We start from the raw sequence: 13,860 nt of genomic DNA on the forward strand, positions 1-13,860 counted from the left end.
CGAGTTCGAGGTGACGTCACAAACGAGCTATTTCCATAAACAGACGGTGTATCAAACTAGCAAATTGTAGTTGTTACTATGAATGAGTACTTTTATATTCTTATTCATACTGTATGGTGCATGTAATTTATTATATGCGTTATTTAATTATTTTTCCCCTCTGTGTCTCTCAGTGATTTTTCGTATTAAACAATTTCACGTAACTTACTCAACTTGAATGCATGTATTGTGAAAGTTTCTTCACTCTTCACACAGATAAAATGCTGCTTGGTAGTTTTTTAGTAGCTTCAATTTTGTTGCACTCCACAACTTTAAAGCAACAAAAACGATTTGTGTCCATGTTAATGTTTTAACGTTTAATAGTAACAGTGTTTTGTTGTGTACCCATAGCATTTGTAATAGCTTTCGCTGTTAAGTATATTTAGTACATTTATATACAGGAGGCTAAGTAAAAACAGGCTACATGCTGAAACAACTTTTATGAGAACTTGATTTACGTTTCATGTCTACGAACATTAAAAAAGGAAACAAACGTTTCCCAACGCACCGTTACACGTTAAGATAACTTTTAATTTACTTGTTTTAAAAATAAAACTTATTTTATTACGTGTTTTCTAAATGAAAAAATATATATATATCGTTCATAACGCGTTTGTGCATAACTTGTCTCATGAAAGTCTCCGTAGTACGTTCGCTGGTCATTAGACCAATCATAGCGCACCGTAAGACACTGGGGCCACGCTTTAGCCAATCAGGTGAGGTTTTACTACCGCATGCGCTTGTCTGGACGCATGATCCTCCTCCACACCGAATGAGAGGCACAGCTCAGAAATGCTTTCAGCTTCTCAAGTTTTCTATTATTTTGTTTATTTAGTCATTTAGGTTTATGTTAACAGCTCGGAGTAGCTCTTTATTTGTGTTTTGTCCAGCATGGTGTGTGTTTGACGAGTCGTAGCAGGTCAATGCAGGAGTCTGAGAGGGACACTGAAGCAGGTAACTGATAAACCTGAGCACTTTATCACAGTTTTACCATAATAAACCCAGTATGTGACTCTATAAGACTATTGCATGTAGGTTAGGTATTATTTTCCGCCTTTGGATGGAAAATAACTGGATTATTTACTATGAACATCTAGTATTTAAGATTATAAATTACATTCAACTGTTTTTTTTTTTTTAGTTTGCACTACTGACATTAATGACATTTTACAACGTGCACAAACTGTTATATCGGAAAAGGCTACTTTGCCGCCCAAATTGAATAGTGTGTGTATTTTTGTTATATATATATATGTATATATATTCAGACCTGTCAATTTTTATTTTTATTTTGAATGTTTTCATCATTGATCATCAATAAATATTAATTATGATTTTTTGATTTCCCAAAAGCACCTCATTGTCATGGACTTCCCACCAAGCAAGAGACTGAAAGGTCATCAGGTGTCAGACGGACCCGACCCATTTGATGATGACATCGATTTCACCCAGGATGACCTGGACCAGATTGACATCATCGCGTCCCAGGCCGCCACAGGAGACGTCCAGAACAGTGGGTCAAAGAGAACGTTTGGTTCTGTGTTCGCTTGCGCTGATGAGCAAAGCAAAGCATCTGTGCGATCAGGCCGAAAAACATTTGCCATCGGAGACGGCTGCAGCAGTAGCGCATATAACAATAAAGAACCTCCAAGAAAAGATGTGTTTGGTTAGTATAAGATGTTTTGGACACACATTCCACAAGTCTTTTGTTTCCCAAACACTCCCTCTGTCTGCTTTTGGACTGAGAACTTTTCCCCACAGTTCTTTGCATAGCTCATTTTTGCATTATATTATGGACTCTGGATATGTTATTTTGTGTTTCACAGAGCAGATTTATACTAATAACAACAACAGCTAATGATAATTTATTATTATAATTATGATTTAATTTAATTTAATTTAATACAACAATCTAATACTATAATATATAATGATATTTAGAGTTTTTATGATTTTTTTTATTAAATTAATTGATTTTAAATCAAATTTATTAAGTATTATTATTATTGAATTATAAATAAAAAAAATGTTTGCATTGTATAAAAATGCAATATAACACTTGATGTATTTTAAGTCTAAATAATAAAGAGTAAATAATATTATTATATTAATAAATAATTGGATTTTTACATAATGCAAAAATGAACTAGGCAAAATACTGTGAGACTTATAAAATATTTCAAAAATAATAATACATGAGATTAAAATAATAATGCTTATTTAATTTAATAACCAAAAAATCTAATTATTATGTTATATTGGATTTTTATACAGTGCAAACATTAACTAAGCAAAAGACTGTGGGTATTAGACTTTTTAAAATATTTCAATAATAACGTTAATAATACTCAATAAATTTAATAACAAAAAATCTAATTATGTTATTGTATTTTTGACAAAGCAAAAATGAATTAAATCAAACAAGTATTATTAAATCTTATTATCATTAATGATAATAATAATAATTATTACTGAATATTTATTTACAAATATAACATACTAAACATATTTTTAAATTAAATTTAATAAATATTATTATGTTAATTATTATAAAATGAAATGAATTGTTATTATATTATTTTTAAATATTTTATGACTCTTATTCCCACAGTTCTTTGCACGGCTTTTTATAATAAATATATAATTAAATGTTTCATGTAATTTTTGCATTATATGAACTTTGGATGGGATAATCTAGAAATGTAACCAGTTTGTCTCACACACAGCAGATGGTCATTCCAGTAAAGATGGAGAAGATCTGTACTACAAGCAATTAGAGGAACAGCAAGCAGACCTGAAGAAAAAGGTGTGTTCTTCATTTGGTCGGTTTGTTGTGGTTAATAGAAAATCACTTAATTTGCTCTCAAAAAGACCCCTTTTTTCCTGAACGCCACTTTTTAGACAAGGCTTCTTACACCAAAACAGCCATCATTTAGCTTCTCCTGATTTAGGATTTAAAAACCAGTTCTCATGTGTCTGCATTTCTGTTCACACTCAGCTGAAGGAGGTGGAGGAGGAGATCCTGATGAAGAACGGAGAGATCCGAGTCTTGCGGGACTCCCTGAAACTGGCCAATCAGGAGAAGGAACAGCAGCGGCAGACCCAACTCGCCCTGGAGAAAGAGAAAGCTCAGGCTCAGAGCGAACGGGAGAAGGAGCTGTCCAGGAAGGTACGGCACACAAGCTTGACTGACGTCCAATGAAACGTTTCGTATGAACTCATGGAAATGCTGGATTTACCGCAGGTGCAGTCGCTGCAGTCGGAGTTGCACTTTAAAGAAGCCGAGATGAATGAAATGAGAGGGAAACTTCGGAGCGTGGAGCGTGGAGGAAAGCAGCCCGGCACACCTGCGCGAAACATGTAAATACAACTTTGATTTTTGTGTGTCTTCTTCCAGAGGAATTGGTAATGAGAAACAAGTGTTCTGTTGTCTGCACGGTTACAGCTTTTGGTCAGCATTTCTTTCTTTTTTCCTTTTCTTTGTTCACATAAGCATGTCTCTTTGCATGCACTCCACTCCAGTGTATCATATGTTATACTGGATTTTTTGTTATTAAATTAAATTAAATTAAATTAAATTGGTAACACTTTATAATAAGGTCCCATTTGTTAAAGGGATATTTCACGGATTAGCATTAAGCTTTGTATCAGTAGAAACCCGGTGGTATTTTCGAACGACCGTGCTCCCCTCCCTCATGTCCCCCTGAGACGAGAGATTTCTGTATTGTGTGTCTGGAAAAAAAACTCAGATGACTCAAAAATCGTCATTTAGCATCATCAGAGGCTCTTTTGTCCAGAGGCGAGAGACTACAGCCAGTAGGAGGAGCTCGTTCTGCATGTCTTCAACCCGCCCATAGGGGGATCTCACGATAAAACGGCGTCTTTTCAGTTTCAAGTCGACTAGTAGCCTAGTTGTATCATTTCTTCCGATACTGCCCTCTGTAACCGGTAGGCGTGGCCTCGTAGGGCAGCGAAGCAAGTGCATTCTGGGAGTTGTTGTCTTTCATCCACATGAGCCAAAAATACATTTTCTGGCTTTTCTCCGTCTAGAAGGGCACCAACTTCTAAAATAATTTCACAGTTGTACTACATAGCCTAAATGAACCAATTTAAAAACACATTCATCTTTCCAGCGGTGAAATATCCCTTTAACATTAGTTAATGCGTCAATGAACACACAAACTACTACCAATGAACAATACATTTTTACAGCATCTGTCAACCTTTGTTAGGGTGTATTCACACCTGTCTTGTTTGGTTCGATTGAATCAAACTCAAGTTCGTTTCCCCCTTTGGTGCGGATCTTTTGGGCAGGTGTAAATACAGCAATCACACTCGGGTGCGGACCAAACAACCGAACCGAGACCCAGCTGAAGAGGTGCTCTCGGTCCGGTTCCAAACCAACTCTGGTACGGCTCGTTTAAGGTGCGAACATGACCCGACCCAATTGCAAAATGCACTGCGCCTTTTTTGACAGGGTCAGATTTTTACTATGTAATTTGGGGTGATGAAATGCCTATACATTAGGGGTGCAACGGATCGCAGTTGATCCGTTGAGCCCCTCGGTTCAGCACGCATGTGCTTCGCGGATTAACTACTAAATTTAACCATCATAGAGTGAAAGTTTATAATTTGGACGTGTTGTGCAAATATACACATTCAAACAATTTTAAACGCAGAAGAAGAGCCGTGAAATCGGGACTCGCACGTTATCCAGAGAGAGAGAGAGAGATTCAGAGAGAGAGATTCAGATAGTGGTCAAACACAGAGTTGATTCATCTTTTGCGTTTCCTTGCCCTTGAACGGACACATGCACACAAAATTAAGTAAAAAAAAACTCGTCTAAATACCCGTCTCGGCAAGTATTCTCTCGGTTATGTCATGGTTGAGAAAGAAACCATATGTTTGTCATTTTTTTCCGAGTTTTTTTTTCGTGCATTTGGTCTTAAAGTGACAGCAGACACCTAATATTCTTACTGTTGTCTGTGTCATTAATGTTAATAAAACAACAAAATACAGCTTTAACAAAGATGAACCTATATTTAATTTCTACAGTGAACAAAGTGTTATTTTACATTTAGGCCTAATTATTAATTTCTGTACCTGAATACTACTGTTAGACTTTGTAACTTTGTTATTCAGTATTAATCTCTTCTTGTAATTTGTGTATTTGTTCTTATTTTATTACTGACTGTTCACTTGTCTTTAATAATGTCTGATCAGTTAAGAGCATGCTCTCTCCGCCGCAACCGTCTTGCAGCACATCTTCGTCTTTGCAAAATCGTAATTACAACATCGATTGTAATTGAATGAGAATTTCTGTTCAATGAATGGATGACCTCAGCACACGTGTGGTTTGGTTTACAAATTTTGGTTCACTTGCAAAAAGGGCAGTGTGAAAGCGAACCACACCAAACAAACAAACAAAAAATCAACATTGTATTTGGTCCGGACCAAAGCAAGTGAACTAGCGGACTCTCCTGGTGTGAAGACACCCTTAGTAAATGTTTAGATTAACATTAACAAAGTTTAATATATGTTGTTGAAGTATTGTTCATTGTTAGTTCGTTAACTAATGTTAACAAATAAAACCTTATTGAAAAGTGTTAACATTAAATCTTACTAAACATTTCAATAATAATAATTGTTGTATTTATTATTATCATTAAAAATAAGTTATTGTAATAATGTATTGTTGTTGTTGTTTTTAAATAATAATTATATTTATCATTCATGTTGATGTTTTTAATAATAATATGAATTAGTGGTAGTATTATTAAATAATAATAATAATAATAATAATTATTATTATTATTATTATTATTAAAGTCATTGTAGTAATTTATTGTTGTTTTTCTTTATTAATATAAATATTATTATTATTTTTGTATTTAATATTGTTATATTTATTATTATTTCAAATAAATAATTGTAATAATTTAGTTGTTTTTAATATTAATGATGATGATTGTTTTTTAACAATTATTTCCAGATAATTATCAAAATATGTAATACTAATACTTTTACTATTGTGTTTATTATTATTAATTAAAATGTTAGTTATTTTTAATATGTATTATTAGTTGTAGTATTAAAGAATACAATGAAATAATATAATAAAATATCACTATTACTTTTTTATAATAATTGTTAATAGTAGTATTGTTATAAGTATTGCTGTTAAATAATATATTTAATATTTATATTAGTGATCATTGTTATTATTATAATTAATACAAATTATAAATAATAACATTTGTTTTGTATTAAAAGGTTAGAATGTTTCCTCTCTAGACAAATAGTTGATTTGTGTTTTGTGGTGTTAACACAGTATTCACTCTCCTGCGAGTCGAGCGTTCATGACTAAGGAGAACTTTGCAGCCGAGCTCTCCAAGAGAACGTCTCCTAGCAAAAAAGACCATCTATTAGAGGGTATGGATTATTTCACATTTTATGCACATTTCCTTTCCTGAGGTCTTTCCATTGTCGTTCATTCCTCAACATCACATTTTCAAACTCTTATCAGATGGGAAACGAGCGCAGCCCAAACGTTTCCTCACAGAGGAGCCGCAGTCAGGCCAAACCTTCAGATCTGACCATCAACAGGAAGGTAACGGCTGATCAAATCTCTAGCGTTTATCTTCAGTCTGTTCTCTCGGTGTGTTTGCTGTGAGTTTGTGTTTGTGATGCTGTAGGCTGTGTGTTGTTGAACCTACTGCTGCAACAACCGTTGGATCCAAGCACTTTGGGTCTGTGTCACCTGCTGTCCATCAGTCCTGCCGCTCTACCGAACGTCCTGTCACAGAACGGCTACGTCAGCTCGTGAGTATCAACAAGACATCCCATACAACACACTTAACACTGTCTCCATGTGTTTGTGTGTCTGAAATGTCCTGAAAGCTGAGAAATATACTGTAAACATTGGCTTGTACTACATACAACTGTTTGTTTTGGGAAATCGTTGGCCCACTTTCACAACATTAATCATAAAGAATGGAAATTTCCATTGCAACATTTGTAGATGTTGGTATATTCCATTGGAGCATTTGAACAATGTCAACATTGGAAACGTTGATCTAATATATATTTTTAAGTCGCATGATCAGACATATTTTCGGTTCATAAAGCACACTATACAGAACACTTCACTTCACGTTCATTCCAGAGAAAAAAAAAGTACATCATGACATTTGCTGGTTTGGCTGGATTTTATTTAATTATTGCATTTTTAAAACAGTACTTATAAAATATTTTTGGTTTTATTTTATTATTTATTTATTTATTATTTAAAATATTATACAATGTTGTATTTATAAAAAAAAAAGAAAAAAATATATATATTCGTTTTTACATCTTGACATGCTTTTTATTCTGAAACATTATTAAAACAGTATTATTTGTTGTATATTATTTTTGATCATTAAAATATTATAGATTAATGTATTCATAATAATATATAGAATAAAGAATATTGTGTAATGTATCTTCTTATCATTAATCATAATAATATTTTTTACATCATGACAATCTTTTTATTTTTCATTATTTATTATTAAATTAAATTAAAAGTATAATGCATTTTAAAAAACATAATAATGTTGTATTGTATTGTTCATTAGTAAATTAAACATTATAGAATACTGTATTAATTACAACAATAACAATTATATTGTATTAATTAATAATAATAATAATAATAATTATTCATATTTACACCATGACATTTGCTTTTTTATTTTAAAACATAATTGTTAAAATATTATTTGTTGTATTTTAGTATTTATTATGAAATAAAATATTATAGAATAATGTATTCATAATAATAATAAAAAATTATACATTTTTTGAAAGTAGGGGGAAATTATGATTAAAATTTTTTATGGGGAAAACCTTTTTTTTTTTTGGGCCTGAAACTTATGGAAATTTGATAGTTATTTGTGGAAATAGCATGCATGTATGATAAAATAACTATTAGCATTATGTCTTTTAAGTATTAGTAACTGTTTGTTAAATGTTTACTATTGCATCTTTAATTATCCGTGTAAAAAGTTTGGACTGTTGTGAATTGTTTTCCCCCTTTACTTCAGGGGATCATTGACGACTTCCAGCTCGTCCTCCACAGAATTCCGATCGATTCATCGTCCTCAAACTCGATTCCACCAGCTGCAGAGTCTCGCTATGTCCGCTCTCACCGCATTAACTCTCCAGCCCTCCACGAGTGTCCCATGTAACCCAGATGCTGTTCTCCAGACCTGCCCGGCCGCGGTGCACTTCCTCCCCCTGCTCACCTTCCACATCAGCACGTACTGTCAGTCGCTGGAGTCCGTCGAGAGCTCTGCGAAAGCCTCGCTCCATGGCAGCTCCCTGTCGGGATCTTCCGACTCCAACCTGGCCTCGAGTCTGGAGGAATCTCTCAGCGGTCAGGAGGAGTTCGCCCTGGCAGCCATGCAAGCTCTCTATCACATAGTGTGCTACAGCTGTGAGGCTTTGGAGATGGTTCTGTGCCATCAGGACGGAGAGATTTGCCTTAACCGGCCGCAGTGTTCGAAGAATCCCCTCAGCGCCTCTGAGCATCTCACCAGGGAGGTGCAAACCCAACTGCCTCTTCTCAGAGGACTCCTACAGTTGGCCGATCCAGCGTTTATTACCGCCGCTGGCCAGAGGGAGGCGCTAGTGAACACTAGTTTGAAGACTCTTAGCATGCTGGCCGAGAGAGCGCAGGAGAACCAGCTCTTGAGGTATAGTACATGTGTCTACATGAGTGTCATGTTCTTTTCCCATTTTATAGTCTGATTCTGCCACTTACTTTACATTTAGATGACTGAAAGTGGAAAGAAATACTGTGGCAACATCTTAACCCTTTAAAATCTGACATATGAAATCATGGTCACACTTTAGAGAATTGGACACTTTCGTCCATGACTTTTGCCTCCAAAAAACTCCTAATTACTGTTTATTAATAGTTAGTTAGGTAGTTAAGTTTAGATATTGTGTAGGATTAAGGGATGTAGAATATGGTCATACAGAAAAAGGGCTGGTTCACACAGAACACATTTTTGCTGTTTGGCTGAGTTTCCACCGAACGTTTTTTTTTCCCAGGGCTAGCATATTTTTCCAATTGTTTTAAATGGGAGCGCCTCGTTTTTAAAAGCGGCAGCAGCGTGACTAGGAGCTGAGCATCTATTTCACACAGAGTGCTAAGCGGTGGACTAGTATTTCATTTCACAGATCTGTTTCTGTATTGTATCTATATAAAAAATTACCATTGTAAAAGCAGGATGTAGCGGTTGGTCGGTGTGGTATTTGTCCCGCCCCTCCTCTGCTGTGATTGGACGGCTGGGTAAAAAGTGACAGTGACCACACTATAAAGATCACTTCATATACATTCCAGGACTTTTTTTTTTTAAAGACGTCTTTTTTAAAACGATGAGCGCTGCATTTTACCTAAAGTTGAACATTCTTCAACTCTCGGCAACCGGTAAAAAATGCTTTGCGCTCAGCGTGAAATACACGTTTACATTTACATTTTTTACATTTATTCATTTAGCTGACGCTTTTATCCAAAGCGACTTACAATTGCTATATATATGTCAGAGGTCGCACGCCTCTGGAGCAACTAGGGGTTAAGTGTCTTGCTCAGGGACACATTGGTGTCTCACAGTGGATTCGAACCCGGGTCTCTCACACCAAAGGCATGTGTCTTATCCATTGTGCCACACCACGCCACGTTTAGCTCCTCGTCACGCTGCTGGCGCTTTATAAAGCAGAGCTCCCATTGAAAACAATTGGAAAAATATGCTAGCCGTGGAGCAAAAAAAAAAAAAGTGCAAGGTCTAGAAAAGCGTTTTTTATAAGTTGAACTTATTTTAACTTGAATATTTATTTTTATAATGCTGTGTCACGGTGCATTCACACGGGGCAGCGGTCTTGACGCTTTTGATTTACTTTGATTCGGTGACGTCATGCATTGGCGAACTGAATTGTGGGTTCCCTTGCGTCACTGGTGTTGCTCGCGGCAGAAGTTGAAAAGTTTTCAGCCAATCAGATTGCCTATGCAAATGCCCTAGCCCAGATGCTAGCAGTTCATGCGACACTGGAAAATGAATGTGATTGGCTGTTGTCACTGTGATGGTCGCATCAGCAGACTCAGCACCAAGATTCAGACACGCCCTCCGTCAAGCATCGACGCCCCGATGAATGGAGGGTCACACGCGAGACGCTGCAAAAGACGCAAGACGAGAGCGCAACGGTTTAAGACGTCCGTCAAGCACGTGTTTGTGATAGAAAAACACATTCTGTGTGAATGCCTTAAGGCATTAATATGTGCTTCATAAGTACTAATAAACAGCCAATATCCTACTAATATGCATGCTAATAAGCAACTAGTTAATAGTGAGAACTGGACCCTGAACTAAAGTGTTACTGGAATTATAGAACAATCTGCTTTTAAAAAAAACGTTTTATAAAAACTTTAGACAGACTACACAAAAGTTTGCATGCAGAGTTTTTTTGTTGTTTGTTTTTTGAGAAAAAAAATCACCTCAGCTTTATCCTAGGGATGGGACGGTATGAAAATTTCATATCACGATAATAGTGACCAAAATTATCATGATTATCAATATTATCACGGATTTGTTAAAACGAGATGAGTGTTCAAAAATAACTGATGCTCACACTGAAAACATTTCAACAAGTTTTATATTTGAAAATCAACAAACAACAAATAAAACAAGCAGCTCTTTGCACTTTTTTAAGCAAGATTAAATTCTGTGGCATTTCCTTCCTTAAAATGACCGTCGTCAATAACAATGCATTATAACACAGCGCACATGTATCACAACAGACGCGCACACGCTCTCTCGTTTCATTCAAATACAACTATTAATCTGCCTAAATGTATTTATTATTACAAGTCAATGGGTCTGTCAACTGTCTGGTTACCAACATTGTTTAAAATATCTTCTGGTTAACAGAAGAAAAAAATCATACCGGTTTGGAACAACATGAGGTTGAGTAACTTAAGTAATGACAATTTTTGGGTGAACTATCCCTTTAAAATAATAATCTCGGTTGTATATAATATCCAAATTTACGACAGGAAAAAAAGTAGTACATTATTATAATGTACAAAACAATTGGGATAGCAACAAACCGAACACAACAATATTACAGTAAAGTAATTTGAGGTAAGTTACACTATCGACAATGCGCAAAATGGCGACAGTTTGTAAAACGAGAGCGCGCGAGTTCGCGGAAAGTACCGGCGGTTTTAGTTAACTCGGATGTGCGTTGTTATTGACGATGGCGAATATGAGGAAATGTCTCACAGCTGATTCAGAGACTTGCATGATAAAATAAGACACAAATGTATGTTAACAGTCTGTGACAAAGTATTTCCAGATGTTATACGACATTGAATGGTATACTTTCCCACTGTATTTTTTGCGGGTCGCTTAAATTATTTTTAACTGACATTATCAACACATGAGTGAGCTCACTTCCTGTACAGCATTTAACTATACGAGGTAATATCTCACAGCTGATTTTGAGACCTGCATAATAAAATAAGACAAATGTAAGGAAACGGTATGTGACAAAGTATTTCTAGATGTTGTATGTACTTTCCCATCACGACCAATGTGTATTTTTTAGCATGTTGCTTCCGGCCATTCCTTCTCAAATAAAAAAAACAACAACATTGCGCGCTGCGCCTGCGTCAGCCTGTTGCTGGCTGGACAGGATTTACAGTGAGTTATTAAAATCGCAATAATCAAACACGGTTTTAATGATAATTCAATTTTAAACGATAATACTCAGCACAAAACCTTCAGTACATTTTATCGTGGTTTATAGTGAAACCGTTAATCGTCCCATCCCTAATCCAGACTGAGCAAAAATATGCAGTTTGGTGAAGTTTCTGATATTTATATGACCAGAGAGTAAAATGACATAGCTTGTAATGTAAATAAGCATATTATTATAATCATCCTCGTTTACTTTTATTTACCAATTAAACTGTTATCTGATTTCTCAAATGTAGACTCCAGGTTGTCATGTCGAGTCAAGTGTTGTCCAAATGCATGACTCTGGAGACGTCCTACAGAATAGTCCTTCTGTCTGTGAGATTTCTGTCGTTTATCATCTATAATGAAGAGATGGCCACAAAAATCTGCTCACATGAATGTAAGTGTGTCTTTCAGCATTTCATAAAGTGTCTTTTTGTTGGCTTGAGTTAACACAAACCCTCTGTCTTCCCTCAGATCCATGTCCTTTTCTCAAAATATTCCAGTACGTCACCTCTAGACCGCAGAAATCCGCCTCAGAAGATATGTGGAGTCGTTTTGAACTTGAGGCGAGTTATCTTGCAGTACTTTGTTTTGAAATGCATTGTATTAAACTGTAATTTTAAAAATCCGATTCCTCCATCAACAGGTCATCCGGTTTTTAACCAAACTGTTCACACAGAAGGCAGAAACATGGACAGCTTATTGTGAATCATCCTGCCAGTGTATTAATGAGGTTTGATTCTTTTCACCCTCCATATCTGTTAGTTTTGAAGCAAAACCAACAAAGAATATAATTGACAAAATTGGACAAAATGACTACAGAAGCACAATGGAAATGATCATTGTTCTTAAATCTTTCATTTCTGTAGAGCAAAATGCAACAAAATGGTCTGGTACTGACCATAACTGTATTTTATTCATCTTCAGGTGGTGCGGACGATCGTTGTGCTTTTACACAGGCAGTGGCTGAAAACAAAAGGCAGAGGAAGTCACACGCTGAGGAATCGGACCTGGACGAGTCCTGGATTACAGGTACTGCGAGAAGCTCTGATGTTACTGCACTGGCTGCTGTTGAAGGACTCGTCCTTTTCCGAACACTGTCTGGACGTCCTGCACATGTACGATCAGGTCATTCCCGCCATCAGAGACACGTTCCGTCTGGTCCCAGATCTGTCCGAGAGCGAAGGTGGGTTCACATCTCTATATTCAGTAAGTTAATATTAATTAATGCCAACATCATTTTGATTGGCTAACTGACTTCTGAGTAGCATCTGATGTATAACATTTACTGTCCTTAAAGATATTTGTTTTAAAATTAGTCCACTGTGATGCATTAAATGGTATTATATTGTTGTTTCACTCCAGAACTGGCTCTGGAGGAGATCTGCAGATCTGAAACGGAGTACGTTGAAGACATGGATATGGAGACGGGGTCATAATGATCTAATATAAAGTCAAGTTTTGTAATGAAAAATGTTCAGTGTGTCCCCTCAGAAACATTCTGTTTGTCTCTTGTCCTCAGATTTTGTTATTCTTTTTAAGACTGAGCACTAATGACCCGAATTAAAGAATTAATTCTGTCACTGAGGTATTTTTCATTCTTTATGAATTAGGCTACAGTTTTTATAAACCGAAGGACGAGAAATATTTTTTTGTGATAATTAACAAGTAACAATTGCTATAAATAGAGTAATATTTATTGGGGTTCAGCTTTGAGGCAAGGGATAGGCTTTATGTCGAATGTCACATGAACAAACAGGAAAACAGATCTCATCACATCCACTTGTCTGGGAAAGTGTTAACAGCATGAACTATATATGGACTTTGGTGGCTAGTTATTTTTTATTGCCAGCTCTATATTTAACAAAGTACATACAAAAGACCAGAACCAGAAGCGATGCAACCTGTTTTACAGAATACACCCCCCCATTATACACGTCTATGATTATTTTGCTTTAATGACCAGCTTACATTATCTTGCTTAAGCGGCTACTCGCTCAAAAAAATAGTTAGGCTGATATGTAATTTTGATTTG

General features: G+C 35.7%; 1 protein-coding gene across 3 annotated transcripts; it reads left to right on the forward strand.

Annotated features, from left to right (window-relative positions):
• Positions 1 to 753: 753 nt before the first annotated feature.
• Positions 754 to 13,408, forward strand: atrip (ATR interacting protein). Of its 3 annotated transcripts, none has more exons than XM_084415733.1 (14): positions 754 to 993; positions 1,393 to 1,705; positions 2,766 to 2,845; positions 3,038 to 3,208; positions 3,284 to 3,399; positions 6,371 to 6,471; positions 6,566 to 6,649; positions 6,735 to 6,861; positions 8,127 to 8,777; positions 12,080 to 12,222; positions 12,300 to 12,391; positions 12,472 to 12,558; positions 12,753 to 13,011; positions 13,191 to 13,408. In XM_084415733.1, exons 2-14 carry the CDS (start codon positions 1,405 to 1,407, stop codon positions 13,262 to 13,264), a joined length of 2,286 nt encoding a protein of 761 aa, XP_084271859.1. In that variant the 5' UTR covers positions 754 to 993; positions 1,393 to 1,404; the 3' UTR covers positions 13,265 to 13,408. The 3 variants fall into 3 exon arrangements, with proteins under 3 accessions (XP_084271859.1, XP_084271860.1, XP_084271861.1); XM_084415734.1 differs by having other exon boundaries at positions 778 to 993; positions 2,769 to 2,845; XM_084415735.1 differs by having other exon boundaries at positions 778 to 993; positions 1,393 to 1,552.
• Positions 13,409 to 13,860: the final 452 nt, after the last annotated feature.

Source organism: Rutilus rutilus, assembly GCF_951802725.1.
Source record: "Rutilus rutilus genome assembly, chromosome: 8".
Taxonomy (NCBI): Eukaryota; Metazoa; Chordata; class Actinopteri; order Cypriniformes; family Leuciscidae; genus Rutilus; species Rutilus rutilus.

Coding starts and splice junctions, on each gene's coding strand:
- atrip (XM_084415733.1), top strand. CDS start 1,405: ATGGACTTCCCACCAAGCAAGAGACTGAAAGGTCATCAGGTGTCAGAC. Junction 1,706..2,765: donor TCCAAGAAAAGATGTGTTTG/GTTAGTATAAGA, acceptor TCTCACACACAG/CAGATGGTCATTCCAGTAAA. Junction 12,392..12,471: donor GGAGTCGTTTTGAACTTGAG/GCGAGTTATCTT, acceptor CTCCATCAACAG/GTCATCCGGTTTTTAACCAA.